The sequence below is a fragment of the Gossypium hirsutum genome, chromosome D06 (assembly GCF_007990345.1).
Source record: "Gossypium hirsutum isolate 1008001.06 chromosome D06, Gossypium_hirsutum_v2.1, whole genome shotgun sequence".
Taxonomy (NCBI): Eukaryota; Viridiplantae; Streptophyta; class Magnoliopsida; order Malvales; family Malvaceae; genus Gossypium; species Gossypium hirsutum.
In genome coordinates this window covers 62,800,605-62,816,761 of record NC_053442.1, presented here as the reverse complement: position 1 = coordinate 62,816,761, position 16,157 = coordinate 62,800,605, and the positions used below count along the sequence as shown (strand labels likewise).

General features: G+C 31.8%; 2 protein-coding genes across 4 annotated transcripts; both read left to right on the top strand.

Annotated features, from left to right (window-relative positions):
* The first annotated feature begins 5,542 nt into the window (after nucleotides 1-5,542).
* LOC107962348 (hydroxyproline O-arabinosyltransferase RDN2) lies at nucleotides 5,543-9,468 on the top strand. 3 transcript variants are annotated; one of them, XM_016898690.2, is made up of 10 exons: nucleotides 5,560-5,671; nucleotides 6,176-6,209; nucleotides 6,606-7,172; nucleotides 7,426-7,493; nucleotides 7,714-7,915; nucleotides 8,170-8,267; nucleotides 8,424-8,493; nucleotides 8,604-8,675; nucleotides 8,797-8,910; nucleotides 9,171-9,468. In XM_016898690.2, the coding sequence occupies exons 3-10, from the start codon at nucleotides 6,753-6,755 to the stop codon at nucleotides 9,231-9,233; spliced, it is 1,107 nt and encodes a 368-aa protein (XP_016754179.1). In that variant the 5' UTR covers nucleotides 5,560-5,671; nucleotides 6,176-6,209; nucleotides 6,606-6,752; the 3' UTR covers nucleotides 9,234-9,468. The 3 variants fall into 3 exon arrangements, with proteins under 3 accessions (XP_016754181.1, XP_016754179.1, XP_016754180.1); XM_016898691.2 differs by lacking the exon at nucleotides 5,560-5,671 and adding an exon at nucleotides 5,750-6,095; XM_016898692.2 differs by lacking the exon at nucleotides 6,176-6,209 and having other exon boundaries at nucleotides 5,543-5,671.
* A 1,236-nt stretch (nucleotides 9,469-10,704) lies between these two features.
* LOC107962347 (3'-5' exoribonuclease 1) lies at nucleotides 10,705-15,628 on the top strand. The gene is made up of 5 exons (XM_016898689.2): nucleotides 10,705-10,768; nucleotides 10,859-10,943; nucleotides 13,578-14,170; nucleotides 14,495-14,670; nucleotides 14,757-15,628. Exons 2-5 carry the CDS (start codon nucleotides 10,922-10,924, stop codon nucleotides 15,208-15,210), a joined length of 1,245 nt encoding a protein of 414 aa, XP_016754178.1. The 5' UTR covers nucleotides 10,705-10,768; nucleotides 10,859-10,921; the 3' UTR covers nucleotides 15,211-15,628.
* The last annotated feature ends 529 nt before the right edge of the window (nucleotides 15,629-16,157 follow it).

Here is a 16,157-nt window from a genome sequence, read left to right as displayed (position 1 = left end):
GAAATTGATATTCTTTTAATTAAATAACTTTGAAGTTTAAAGGAGATATCGGGATAAATAAGGCTCAAACGAACAAAATTTTGTTCATGTTTGTTTGTTTATGTTTGAAGCTGTTTATGTTGGGTTCGTGTCTGTTTAAGTTTTTGACTTAGTTGGATTAATGTTCGTGAGCATATTCGATTAATATTTTTCATAGGAAAATATTATTTTTGAAAAAAAATAGTTTATAAATGAACTGATGAGCAAATCTACAAAGAAGTTTGAATTTGAACATAAATGAACATAAATTATTCGTTCCTCCTCATTTATTTAGCTTAATAAATATATTATTTGAATGGTTCACTATCACTAGTAGTTTGTCAAACGTTCTGTTCATTTATAGTTATATAATAACAATCATTTTATGATCTTTTTCGAGTTTATAATATATAATTGTAATTGGATATTTTTTAAATTATTATTTTTTAAATATCATAATTTGTTTTTTAAAATCATTAACAATGTGTTTTTGTTATATCAAATCCTACATAATAAAGAAAGAAAAAAGACTATAGAGATCAATTGGGATACTCGTTCAACCTATACAAGGATATAAAAATTCAAGTCAGGTTAGAGTTATTATTTAATTATATAATTTTTATTTAAATTAAATCATAATTCTTTAAAAAAAAATAAGAGGAGGCATTGAATTGATCCAGTACTTTAAATTTAATTGATGTTTGGCATGGGAGAAAATTTAATTTATGTTTGGCAATTAAAAAAGTAATAAAAATCTAGCCATTAAAAAATTAGGCATGTGTTGGGGACCAAGTCAGCTCCCATTTTCCCAATGCAATTCCAAATGCCATAAATATGATAAATAATATACGGATTCGAGTATCATTTACTTTTTAAATTAAATAATTATATATTATTTTGAAAATTATCTTTGGGATCTAATTGGAATGAATATAAAATTGTCAGTACTGTACCAATTAAATACACAAGTTAAGTTGCTTATAATATAAAATAGGATAAACTAAAAAAATAGTCACTTTTATTTATTTCAAATTACAATTTTAGTCACTTACATTATCTTTTTGTTACGAAGTGGTCACTCTACCGTTAAGCTTCGTTACCTCCCTAACAGCGATCCTATGTGGCTGTTCAAATGGGTTTTAAATGCCGACTTGGATGTCTTACGTGACAATCCAAATTAAATTTATTTAATTAAAAACCTATCGAAACCATTTTTTATTTTTGAAAAAAAAAACAAAAATTAGTTGTCGATTAAAATTGGAAAAATTGGGAGTCGCCACCAATCTTTTATTCAGGTGTGATTGGGTCACCTAAAAACGACTTTGGTCTACGAATTTTAGAAAAACGGGTCCGGGAGTCAATTACATATGAGGAAGGATTAGCACCCTCATTACGCCAAAAAATTGGTACCTAGTTAATTAATTAATGTCTTAATGTCAAAAATTTGAAAAATATAATCCTTAGCAAAAACTTAAAACGTTACGTATTAAGACCCTTATCATTTCAGAGAAAGAAAATGTCACACCCAATGCGTTAGGGCACGACATTCTAATTTCCTCCAAAATGAATTAAGCCAGAATACTCGTGTAATAAAAATTTAAAAGAATATCCATTTATTCAAGATTTAAGAAATCGCGGCTCAATACGTTAGGGCACAATTTCTCCAAAATCTCAAACTCAGAATATTTCCTTTATTATTTTTTGGAAAAAATCTTCATTTCGAAAAATCAATGCGTCACATCCAATACGTTAGGACACAACGTGTTGAATTCCCAATAATGAGTTCTTATTTTTTGATTAAAGAGAAATGCTCGATTGTTAGATTTAACGAAGAAAATCGGAACCCAATACGTTAGGGTTCAATTTCCTTAAAAATCCTAAATACAAGCATTATCTCAATTTTGAAAAATCTTTTTTTTTTAAATTTGAATAAGAAGATGATGTAATGTGATATTGAATGTGTGTAATAATGTCGCAATAACAAGTACAACAATCTTGCACCAGATTAGCAATCGAAAGGTAATGAATTAAAAGCTAATTTTCAAAAGAAATAAATCCTACGTGAAATAATAATATCTTGATAAACTTTTAACTAAACATTATATAGGAAAAAAAAGTGATATATGTAAAATACGTATATTTAGAAAAGTAAAAGACTTAATGATAATATACAATAATATATGTAAAAAATAATTTGATGTAAATGAAATACATTAAAATAGGTAAAATATAATAAAATAGTTTTTTTTAAGAGGAAAGTTATATATGGTAATAAGACAAAAATGAAATCTATAATTTATAACAAGAATAATTTAATATCAATCATGTATATATACAAAGCATGGTATCGTAAAAAAAATATTATTATATAAATCTATTAAAATATAGAAATATATTTAAATGAATAAAAAAATAAAACCAAAATCGTTGAAGATATACCATATTTGGAGGCAAATATATAAAAGGAATAGGAAAAATATATTTATGAAATTAAATAATGACATATAATAGTAATATAAAAAAAAATACATAGTAAGATAAAACTATGCGCATGAAATTTACGTAAATTGATAAGAAGAAATAATGAAAATAATAATAACAATAATAGTACAAATAATAATAGGATTAATAAATAATAATAATAATAAATTAATTAGTAAAAACACAAATACAAAAGGGATTAAATTGCAACTAAAACAGAATTAAAGGGAAAAAAAATGAATGGCCCAATTAAAAGGCGCGAATAATTCATAGGCCTCAAATGGGAAAATATCCCCATCCTTTGAAACGCGTCACTTTATTAGGGCTAAATAAATAAATAAATAAAATTTGCAGTGATATCACCTTCTCTATTTTTTTTAAAATCGTAAATAAGTAAAAAATAATCGAAAAAGATAAAAAAAAACAGTAAGCCACATTTAAAAAACTACCAATCGTTCTCTTTTTTTTATTGATTTTTTTCTTCCCCCCACAATGAAGGGAGAGACCTCTATTTATAGTTGAGCCTCTCCAAATTCAACGGTACAGATCAATTATATCAACGGCTAATATTAAAGGGTATCTACAAATTAAATATCTAAGATTACAAAATCATATCTTCGAATATTGAATATCATATCTAAGATTGCACATCATATCTAAGATTACATATCATATCTAAGATTGCATATCATATCTAAGATTACATATCATGTCTAAGATTGCATATCCTTGAAGATTATGTTTCCATATACATCAAGCTTGTAGATAGACCTTCAACCTTTTCAAGTAATGGGTCATCCCAATCGGGTCAAATGATATAATTTTGGACTTTGTTTTATTATTTTGGTTTTATTATTTTTTTGTGAGCCCGGGCTAAAATTGGGTATTACAAAACCTATTTTCATCCCAACAACTAGATATCCAAGTTGGTATTTAAAAACCATTTGAACTATTGTTAGGGAGGTAACGGTATGGTGACTACTTTGTAACAAAACGACAACGTAAATGACTTCAAACATAAGTGGCTAAAATGTAATATGAGGCAAACAAAAGTGATTATTTCTGTAATTAACCCTATAAAATAAAAGTGTGTTTGGAGATCACGAGATAATTGCATGAAAGTATAATTATTATATTTGATAATACAATTAGTAATAAAATTAATAAGAAAAATAAATATTCTATACAATTTTATTTAATTATCCTTTTATATTTGTTGGGATATTCTCTCTCTAACATTGAACATATAGTCCTGCTATTATTGATTAGCCAAGTAAAAATAATTAATAATAAATATTATGTAGTTTAATTAATTATTTAGTAGGTTAAAATGTGAATAAAATATTTAATTTGTAAAATATATATTTTAAAATTAAAATATTATTATTGTATAAAAATAAAAATTTAAAGGTAAATCACGGGTATGCTTCGAAAGAGATATGGTAATTGTTTGTAATTACTTGTATAACAACTCTAATTCTCATCATCTCTCTAAGATTTGTTTGGTATAGTTGGGATGGTCCAAATTCTTTCAATTTAGTGAGGCCTACTAATTATTATTGGTTTTCCAAACAAGTTCTAATCATATATATATATATATGCTATAGCAATGTGAGGCTAAAAAAAAAAGGAAATAATAGTCGTGTTGACATTATATATATATTTTTGGACACACGACACTCTCCATTAGAAGTACTAATTTACAAATTGGATAAATTAATCTTTTACTCATTGTCTTTTAATTTTTTAAGATATTCCATGGCTTTTGTTAAATTTTTTTAATAATTTTTTATATGTTAAATCATATATATAAATTGGGTAAATTACTCTTTTAAAATTTTTAAGTTATCACATACATTTTGTTTAAATTTTTTATATGTTAAATATAAAGTTGATTTTAAAGAAACTATCTCTTTATTTTAAGATTTTATTTAATTGAATTAACTTTCAATGATATAATGTTAAAATTAATGAATATTAAATTTGTTTAACTTAAAATATAGTTTAAAAAAAGACAAATATTAATAACATTTATCAAATTAAATTTATATTTTTAAATATATTAAGAGTTAATTAAATTTATTGATTAAAGTAGAAAAAAAGATAAATATAAAATTACAAAAAACTAAATTTTAGCATTAAAATAAATTAATTTAACAATGGATATAAAACAAATAATTTGTAAGAAACTATTAGTAATATTATTTAAATTCTAATATATTAATATTCAAACCGTAATGAATTTTTATATAATTTTAAAGAAGATTATTTATACACTGTCTGTCAGAAGAGTTTTTAAACTACACAAACAAAATTAGGGGTTGACAAGTGCTCTATAGGAATATAGAAAAATATTTTTAAAAAAATACATGTCAATTTTGTAAGGTTTTTTGTGGAATAACAAAGTACGCACCCTTATTTCAATATTCAATATTTTTAAAAAATTTAAATCACATTAGTATAACTCATTTTAAATTAGTTAAATATTTTTAAAAGTATTTTATAATTACATTACTTTTTCAATTTATTAATACATATATTTAAAAATAATATTATAAATTTAATATATACAACCGAATCATATAAACTAATTATTATAATTTATTATAATAGATAGAGTAGTGGAAGTAAAAAGCTTCACATGCAAGTTAAAGTTTATTTATTTATTATTTTTAATATAATTTAAGAGTATTTTACAACTTTATTTTTGCTTTGCTTTTCTTCCATTTATATAATTATTATTTTATAGAAGGACAAAAATACAAAACTACTCTTAGAAGTGGGTAATATTTCTAGTTTTTATCCTAAAGAAAGAAAAATAAAATAACTATTTTTAGGGGAAAAAATAAAATTACTTAAACTATAATAAATAAATCAATCAATTCCACTAAAAAAATTGTAAGCAAAATTTCCAATTTCCACAGAAAAAAAAAGGAAAACGAAATTGCAAGTAAAATTTCCTTACCCTTTTAATGAATTCACAGTAATATTCATGGATTCCATTCCACATATGGTTATTATCAATCTTTTAATTTCCAAGTTTCCTTTTTTTTCATCTTCAATTTTCTCACTTGCCAATCATAACTTAAATTGACACCCACCATTGACCAACCCCTCCTTCACCTCCACAAGACTTCAACTTTTCACTTTACAAAATCTCTCTCAGATAACTGTAAGGTTTTCTCTAACATGTAAAAAAGCAATAGTGTAATCAACAAGCTTGGTTATTTTTTTTCCCATGTTTTAATGGTTTATGCCATGTAAAATTTCTTTAAACAAACAACATGGGTTTTAAGCTAATAAGCTTTTAAAAATACAATATATTCATTTCCAAAGTTCTTAACTTGCATCTGGGTTTTTCTTATTTACCTTGTTTTTGCATTAAAAACCATTCCTTTGCTCTCTTTTTTCTTCTCACAAATCAAAGTTCTTAAAACTTCAACTTTTTTATTCATTTATTCATCTGTATTTATTTGTCTGTTTGTTTGACTTTTTATTTAGTAAACGTTTTTGAATTGTATTCACTAGTGGCAAGTTCTATATATATTTTATTCACTTATTTTGTTTTTGATCTCAAAATTCTGACAAGGTTGCCTGTAAGTGGGGGTGTTTCTTTAACTTCAAACCTTGCAAATTGAGTCTCTTGTTTTGACTTTCTTGTTTGGTTCTTGATTAGGTCTCAAGATTTCCTTGATCTCCATCCTTTCTGGGTATGTTTTGAATTCCTTTTTGTCTGAAACTTGTAAAAAACAGTGTTTGCTTTTACCAATTGCATTGGTTTCTTGATTGATTTTCATGGAAATTGAATGGTGTTGTTTGGTTTTATTGAAATATGGATCCCTTTTTGTTCATTCTTTCTGTATGTCTTCATTTTTCTTGAAATATTCGTGTTCGACATGTTTTTAGACATGGGTTCGGGGTATCGAACATTTATACCCGAATCTGAGCAACATAGCTTTGATGTGCCTGTGATAATATTTTGTCTGTTTTATGTAGATTTTCTGAATAGTCTTTCTATTTTTAGTTGCAACATATTCTTGCTTGATTTTGGATATTCCGTGGACTTTGTTGTTCGGTTCTTGATTGGCGTCAACTTCGTTTTGCAGTAATTCTTGGAGCTTGCATTCTCCTGTTAGTGTACTCCAACTAATGGTGTAGTGGCTTTTTTCCATTGTCAACCGGTGTGGGCGTTTTTGCGGTGTAGAGCTCGTTTTTAAGCAGTTTGGACTTTGGAGGATCGGAGATCGTGGTCGATGATATCGAGAAAGAACATGGGAAGTGCTTCGCCGCTCCTACTCATTACATTAGTTCTTGGTGTTTGCTTTGCCACATATAATCTTGTAACAATGGTAATGCACAATAGATCTATTTCAAAACTGACAATCTATAACTCCGATGGTGGAATATTTGTTGATCCCATCATTGAGATGCCCGAAAGTGTGAGGAAATTGAAGCGTGCCAAAATGCCTTTCCATGTTGCCTTAACTGCCACTGATGCTCCCTACAGCAAATGGCAGTGTCGTATCATGTACTATTGGTATAAGAAGCAGAAGGACTTACCTGGGTCGGAGATGGGAGGTTTCACTCGTATTTTACACTCTGGAAATCCTGACAATTTGATGAACGAGATTCCTACTGTCATAGTCGATCCTCTTCCAGCAGGGCTTGATCGGGTGAGTTTTGTTGCGATACAATATTTTTGGTTACCACTAGTCACTGTCACTTTTTCTTTGTGTGTTTATAGGCTCGGAAAGGTCTTAGAGTTTTGTTTTATTTGTTTAAGCCATCGATCCGGACAAAGTGAACTAATTTGTCTTTCAAGAAGTCGGATTAGATTTCTTCTCATCAGTTATCATGAGCCTTAATTACATTGAAACAATTATAGATTGATGTAGCTTGAAAGAATGTATTCTTTGTATTTGTCAGGGATACATCGTCTTAAATCGACCATGGGCTTTTGTGCAATGGCTGGAAAAGGCTACAATTGAAGAAGAGTGAGTGCTTTTACATATCATGATTTCGTTATCAGTTTCGTAGTACCTTAATCCATTACTTGGGTTTGGGTATGAGTGCAGTTTTTCCATGTATTTGGGGTTCCTCGAAGGTACCATCCTGATATCTGAATATGTGTCGGACATGGGTAACTTCGAGAACAATGAGAAGTCAAAGCAATATAGGTTTCTAAAGCCTGTTTAACCATTTTTCTCAATGCAGATACGTATTGATGGCAGAGCCTGACCACATTTTTGTCACTCCCCTACCTAATCTAGCACATGGAGGATACCCGGCTGCATTCCCCTTTTTCTACATTAAGCCGGATCAGAACGAAAAGTTGTTAAGGAAGTTTTTCCCGGAGGAGATGGGACCGGTGACAAATATTGATCCAATCGGCAATTCACCCGTCATTATCAAGAAGGTAAAAACAACTCCTATTAACTGATTTATAGGTTAGGCTCGATGCAGAGTTGTCTGACAATTAAGCGTTGATTTTCATTATTAGATCCAAGTTCTCAGATGATTGTATTTGTTCCTCCATTGTCACCCTTGACGGCATTCCTTTTACGTTGTCATTATTTTTTGTCAATTGTCATAGATTCGGATTCAAGTCTATTAAAACCTTTTGGATTAAAAGGAGATGCTTCTATATATTGAAGGACTTCTCTTATACAGGAATTATTGGAAAAAATCGCTCCTACTTGGATGAATGTTTCTTTAAAAATGAAGGATGATCCCGAGACTGATAAAACTTTTGGATGGGTGCTAGAAATGTAAGTATTGGCTATCTTACTCAGACTTTGGCAAGATTGTCGGATATGAGTATCTGTCCGACATGAGCATGCTCAAATTTCTTTTAATCTTTCTATATATATTTCCATGCCCTGTCCGAATATGTGTAGGTATTGACATGTTTTCTGAACTTAAAGGTATGCTTATGCTGTGGCATCGGCTTTGCATGGCGTGCAACATGTACTTCAAAAAGACTTCATGCTTCAGGTTTGGCACTTTTTTTTTTAAAGGTTTTCTCTTTTTGGCATATGTTTCCTTTTCTGTATAGTTTTCATTGATGCGTCTCGTTGCGTTTTTATTATCTGTTCGTAAATCAGCAACCGTGGGATCTGGAAGTAGGGAAAAAGTACATAATTCATTACACCTATGGATGTGACTACAACATGAAGGTAAACTGTTTTTACATGTTTTATGATAGGTTCTCAGCTTGTTGCTATTCCAAACGCAACTACAGACGTGATTTATTTTAAATGTTAACATGTTTCAAGATTGCCTTCATTTTACATTCAGGGTGAGTTAACATATGGTAAAATCGGTGAGTGGCGATTTGACAAGAGATCGTTTCTACGAGGACCACCACCACGAAATCTCCCCTTGCCTCCTCCAGGGGTCCCAGAAAGCGTGGTACGTATTTACAAATATAAGTATTAAGAAATGGTATAAGACCAATCTTAGGGACCGATATTGCGGTGTTTGTATTGTGTTTTCCGTTAGGTTTGAGATAGTCTTTGTTTTGTTGGTGACTATGGATCGTTCAGCGGAGCCAAGTCATACGGCATTCTTTTTTGAGCTTGACTCAGCTGAAACAAGTTGAGACATACATAGCACATTTGGGTTCAACTTTTCATCTCCGGTTTCATGTACTTGAATTATTGTGTCTGCAGGTGACGCTTGTGAAGATGGTGAACGAAGCAACGGCTAACATTCCAAACTGGGATGCGGAATAAACGTCCGATAATAGGTTAAGGAAGGAAAATTGAAGTAGGAATATACCCTTTAGCTGAATTGAAACATGAAAGAAATATGAAGTTGTAATAGTGTGATAAAGCATTTAACAAATTTTTTTTGAAGAGGAAAAGAGTTGAATATCAATACGGTTTGTGAAATAGAGATGACAAAAACTCTTTGCTACATGAATTAAGTTTGAACGTTAAAAATAAAACATGATGGAATTCCAGCTTCTACTCTTTACCCCTTTGATTCCATTAGCTTAGAATGGTCTTTGATGGATTGGATTCTGGGCTTTCTCATAAACTTCATAACTGGCCCGGAAATACTATGAATAAATTTTTTTTTTCAATAAATTCTAATACCTATCCCAAACCTAGATCTTTAACCCAACAAATAATGTTCTGGAAATTTTTTAAGACACCAAAATAAAACATGAAAGACAAAAAAAGAAAGCGATAACATATCAGGTGTTTGAGTAAATGAAATAATTACAAATAAGAGGAAAAACTTCTATTTGTAGTTGAACTCTCCTGATCCAACGGTTTAGTTTAAAATAATCAGCGACTAAAATTGTCTACAGATTGAGATTCTTGAGGGATTTTTCAAGAACCTCTAAGGTTATAAAATGTTCATTCTTGTAAACTATAAGTTTCTTGTAAACTAATATTTTAAACCATAAAAAATTATACAATAATATAAATATGGGAAGCAAAGAGAAATCAAAACGCAACAACAGGATGCAAAATGAATTAATTGTTAAATTTTAATTTGATAAAAATAAAAAGAATAAATAAATTAATTATATTAATCAAATACAGAAATGAGTTACAAATAATTAAATCCAAATATTAATTAAGAGGATAGACCCATGGTTTAAAGGTAAAATTGGTATTTCTTCGAGAATCTTTACATTATTAAGGAAAAAAATTGTATTGAGATTACCCTTGTATTTTGAAAAATGAGATTATCATTTTAAAGTAAATGTTATTCCGAAATCTTACATTACCCCATTAATGGGAATCTAAATTTTTTTGATTAACTAAAAATTTAATTTCCAAGCAAATGAGTATCAAACGCAAGTCCCATAAAAAAATACAATCAGTACAAAACGAACAATATAGGTAGTACAAGATAAAGACTAGAGAGGCCCGAAACCCAAGAACAAATTTTACTACGTGACTTATTGTGACAATGTAAATTTATTATTGGTTAAATATAATTGATTAGAGTTCTACCTAGTTTTAATTATGTGATGGACTAATAGTAAAAATAAAAATAGACAACGCAATGACTAATTGTATTATCAATTTGAAGCTACTAATAACAATATAAAAGTAGAGAAAAATAAATCTAAAAGTTCAGTTTAGTAAAAGGACTAATACCATAATTTAGCGTTTTTTAACCAGTGCAGCAGGCAGCCCACGACCCGATTCGAAATCGAACCGGTTCGAACTCGGCCCATGTACAGATCAAATATACATAAACTTCTTTTCACCATTGTCTCTTTTTGCTCTCTCTAGCATCAGACAAGGTTAGTCTCTTCTCTACGCTTTTCTTTTTGTTCGAAATCGCTCCATTTTTTGGGTTCTTTTATTTATTTAGTATCATTTATTTTCTATAGGTGAGGGAAAAAAACAAGAGGATCTGATGTACTTGCCTGTGGATCTTAATTATAGACAAGATCATGATGGCCCTTGAAAATAAAGGTTATATTTTTATTTTTAAGAGTTCTTTTTTTTTTGAGTTTAAAGTTTGGAACTTTGATCTGCTTTGAGTTATGGGTTTCGGTTTTTTAGATTGACTATATATTTATATATATGTAAATTTTCTGTGGTGTTTTCATTAATGGGGTTTATAACAAATGTGATATTTTCAGCATTGTCTTGATGGGTTTTTTATTTGTATTTTTTAATCTAGTTCTTTTTATTGCTCTGGGTTGCTTCAGTTTTGAGTGTTATTTGAATAATTTAAATCGAATTTAGGATCCAATAGATGTCTGATATGTTTCACAGTCGACTGGTTTGAGATATGGCATTTTAAATTTGACGCTTTATTGAATTTCTGCACTGCCATTGATCATATATGTAATGCCGAATGCGATAAACTGAAAGTATTTATTATACTGTGTTGCCTAAGTAGTATTTTGGACACCTGTGATACCTTGTATTGGATAATGAAGAACTATTGAATAGCTTACTGGCTAAACTGTTTGATAAGGTTGGCATGTTTGATCCTAAAAGGGATGTATAAATTGAACCTCTTGTTTGTTTATTGGAATGATTGGAAGAGAATTATGTAAATGTTGCTGGTCAGATTTTTTTCTAAGCTGTCTTTTAAGCAAGCAGTGATTATGCAGACAAGCTTTAGGTGGCTTGTTGGATTATTTCTATATGTTTTGAAATATTTAGGCTTTTATACTCTTTTGAAGCTACTTTGACCCAATTCTTCCTTTTTCTCGTACCCGTATCAGATACATTTTAGACAGAGATATGGGGAGATGACTCTCCAAGGACCCTCTAAATACATAGAAAAAATCAGAAAAAAATAGCATATGCCCATGCTGGACGCATACTCGTATCTGACACTCACATGCTAGTTCGACTAACATAGTTTTTGTGGTACCCTATTTTGTTGCATAGCCTCATTGGCATACACATCCATCACAGTGGAGTTACTCTTTCTGTATTCAATGAGCTGCCTCTCGTGTTTAGATTCCCAAAAGGCTGTTGGAAACTCTTGGTGCCTGAAGTACTGATTGACTTAGATTTTATTGATCCTCTTTTAGCTTAGTTTCACTAGCAATCAAGTGTAAATTTAGGGTTGGTTCAATCGGTAGGTAGCTTTAGCATCTTATATGGCCTAGCTTTGACTCTTTACTTTTCCTGAATTACTTGTGTCCGACACTTATCTAGACATGGGTATGGGGATATGAGCTTGAAGGATCCTCTAAATGCATGGGGAAACTTAGAAAAAAAATTAACATGCCTGTGTCGGACACATTTTTATTGACACTCACACCCTAGTCCAAGTAGCATAGTCTAACTTGACTTATGCCCTCGTCCAAATGAATTGTGTAATTGATGTTTAATGTGCTTAAGATAATGTAAGTATTAAAGTTGAGCTAAACGAGAATAAGAGAAATAAAGCCGTGACATCATACTAGGTGTTCATGCCTCGCATAGTGCATCACTGGCATTGTGTTTCCTTCAAACTTTTCAATGATGTTTTGAAACGAGTCATTTGGAGGGTTATCAGAGATTTGTATGAACTGATGACTTTCATGATTTGCATCTGTTATCTTTTCTATTAGAATGCTTTGATATTTTAGTTTTGTATTAGCATTTAGGAAAGCAACTTCATTGTTGATCTTGGGGAAGTTATGGCAGCTTGAATATTGACCTTATGGAGATATTTTGGCATCTAAGGTCCTTTTATTGATATGCTTGGTCAATTACCGGCCACTTGAATTTCAGCCTGTGGAGATAGATGGAGGTGTTGACAGAGATATTGACCTTGCATCTTCTTAGCCATGTCTTTCACCTTAAAATTAGAAGTTTGATGGAGGAATATATGGGGTGGGATCCTTATCTTTGAGGGTCCTGAGTTTTATAGTTTCATTTTCATTTCTTTAATCCTATTTAGGCCACCATTTTCTTGCATATGGTTAAAGATATATGTTGGCTCCACTATGGGAGTGAAAGATGAAGGGGCACCGCTGAAGGTAGTAATGCTTGCTATGCCTATCAATCGAATATATGATATTATTGTGTGACGCATGCTGGTGAGTTAAAGCCTTTTAAGACATGCTACAAGTTCCCTTCGAGCTTCACCCATCTATGTTACTTGGACTTGGGGTAAGTGTTGGATATTAGTATGCTTAGTTTTTTCTAAGTTTTTTTGCTATATTCCCATGCTCATGTCTGAATATGTATGTGATATGGGTGTTAGACACAGGTACATAAGAGAAAATGAAGAGTCGGAGTAACATAGACCCCTATTGCTACTTGCTACTGATTTGTCTGTCAAAGGAACCACATATAGAGTTTCCTTAAACTTCTTTGTGCTATCAAATGTGTGGGTTCCCTTCTAGTTTTAGGAAACATATTTTCTTGTCTGAAATCCCAATACTGGACTCATGCATCACAATTCAAAACATATCTTGAACTTTTTGTTTATTCAATTTTTACTCTTTTTTTTTTCTTTCATTTTGCACTTTGCCAATGTGTCAATAGTTGGCATTTAATTTTTTGTTCTTGATTCCTATGAATTAGTATGGCTTTATTGGTGATACATACATCAAGATTGATATTATTCTGATGTTTTTGCTTTTATTTTTGTAGAAACAATGCAGAACTGTGAGGCAACCTTAAAATGCCTCCAGACAAAGGGGTTCCCGTACAACCTGCAATGTAACAGGAATTCAGTTGAAGGCATTCCAGAGCTTAAACATGATTTCGGTACTCATCCGGGCAGAGATGTTGTAGAACCAGTTTGCTCTTTGAGTGGAGAGTTTATGGAACTTCCGAATGAATTTTACCACAAACCTACACTCCACCATGAATGTGGCTCATGGTCGACCTTCTATCCTGATTCTCATAAGTTGCAGGCATACCCGTTGAATGCTTTTGGGGGCCAAGTTTACCACTTTCCTGTGGATAACCGATTTCATTATGCCCCATTTAATGTGATCACTCATGGATACCCGTACGAATTCCAGTTCCAAGATTTTCAGTACTTTGTGGTCATAGATTTTGAGGCTACCTGTGACAAGGAGAGAAACCCACATCCACAGGAGATTATCGAGTTTCCATCTGTTATTGTGAGTAGTGTTACTGGGCAGCTGGAAGCTTGTTTTCAGACATACGTCCGACCAACTTGCAATCAACTCCTGAGTGATTTCTGCAAGGATCTGACTGGCATCCAACAAATTCAGGTTAGTTCCAAATCTCTTATGTCTCTACCCAGATAGGAAAGGTAACATGAATTTGAGTTGGTTATTTTAGTGGACTCGGAAGTAGTATCTATTTGATTTTTAGACTATAGCGTCTATTGAATTGTGTTTGGATAGAATTCAAACAAGATAGACGATATAAGATGGAATCTGTGGGGGACTCTTATTGTTAGGCTTCATTTTGACAAGGGTTCTCGATAGCAAGTTAGATTGGGATATTTGAATGGGGTTTCTTGCTCTTTTCTCGGTAATTTTTCTGGTATGACTTGTGATCCCGTATTCTAAATATGCACATATTTGTTCTAGGTAGATAGAGGTGTTACTTTGAGTGAAGCTCTTATTAGGCATGATAAATGGCTCGAGAAGAAGGGCATAAAGAACACTAACTTTGCTGTGGTGACATGGTCGAACTGGGATTGTCGGGTTATGTTGGAATCTGAGTGCCGGTTCAAGAAGATTCGTAAACCTCCTTACTTTAACCGGTAAATAGTTTAGATATGTGCTTGTTCAATTTTTTTCTTCAACAGATCATATAATTGACATGATATGTATTTTTCCTATTTGACAGATGGATTAACTTAAAAGTTCCCTTCCGTGAGGTTTACGGTGGCATGAGATGCAATCTGAAGGAGGCAGTTGAGATGGCCGGTCTAGCCTGGCAGGGCCGTGCCCATTGCGGCCTCGATGATGCCAAAAACACTGCTCACTTACTTACCCTCATGATGCGCAAAGGTTTTAAATTTGTGATCACGAACTCACTGTTGTGGCAGGCTAGTGATGGTCCATTGATTTGGAACCCGGTCCCCGAGAACATGGCCTTCTTTCCACATCACCCCCACAAGCCAAAGGATCAGCAAATGCCCCTATTCCATTACCACCCTTATTGTTTCTGTGGGGTGAAGAGTAGCAAAGGAATGGTTCGGGAGCCCGGACCGAAGCAAGGAAGTGTGTTCTTCGGTTGTGGAAACTGGACTGTCAACCGAGGTGCCCGCTGCCACTACTTCGAGTGGGCTTCGTCCTGAAACTGAATTTGCAACAGCATATCCATCTCTCATGATGGCATCTTAAACCCTTAATGTAAAAAAAAAAAAAGGTTAAAAAAAGAAGAAGAAAACGGTAGTGGGTTGTCTCCTCATTGAAGCACACACTACTTGGTGAGGCTTCTGCATCTTGAAAAACATGTGTTCATACTTGGCATAGTTGCTCCGGAAGCGGGCATGCACCGTAAACATCAGTTGATTTCCAAGGTACGAGATCTTCAACCTATATAATTCGGACTTGTTGAATCGAGAACAAATCAGGAATATGAGGATTTGGGTAGTTAGGATGATGCATTTACAAGTTTAAACGTGCTAAGTTTATCATAATAATATTAACGAGATAGGGAAAGCTTTGATTTCCTATGCATTTCTAATGGGGAATCAGCAATGTTTGCTTGCACCTTACTTCTTTAGTTTCCTCTCTTAACTAAAAAACTTGTTGCTCTGATTTTCATTTTTCTTGAAACATCGGTGTTCGATATCTATGTCTGATGCACATTCGGACATGGATATAGAGATATGATTTTCCAAATACTCCAAATCTATGGAAGTCTTGGAAAAATTTGACCGCTCGGACACGTACTCCGATCTGACACACTAGAGATCGAGTATTATCTAACAACCATTCCAAACTTAAAAAGCTCCAACAGTGGTAAATTTCTTCTAACCATGTAATCTAATCAATGGTTATTGGAACCTGATCAAACCGGCTAGTTAGGCTGCGAACCGGTTGGTATATTGGTCCAGACAAAAGGGTTGAATCGGTTTTTGAGCGAATTGTTCATAACTGGTTCTTTAATGAATTTGTTAGTAATCCATTAATTAACAAAATCTAAGATTAGCGATGATGGTATAAAGATTATAAGTGTTAAACGTAGGATTGTGTTAAGTAGATTTGATCATTTGTATATTCATATGTGTATTGGTGT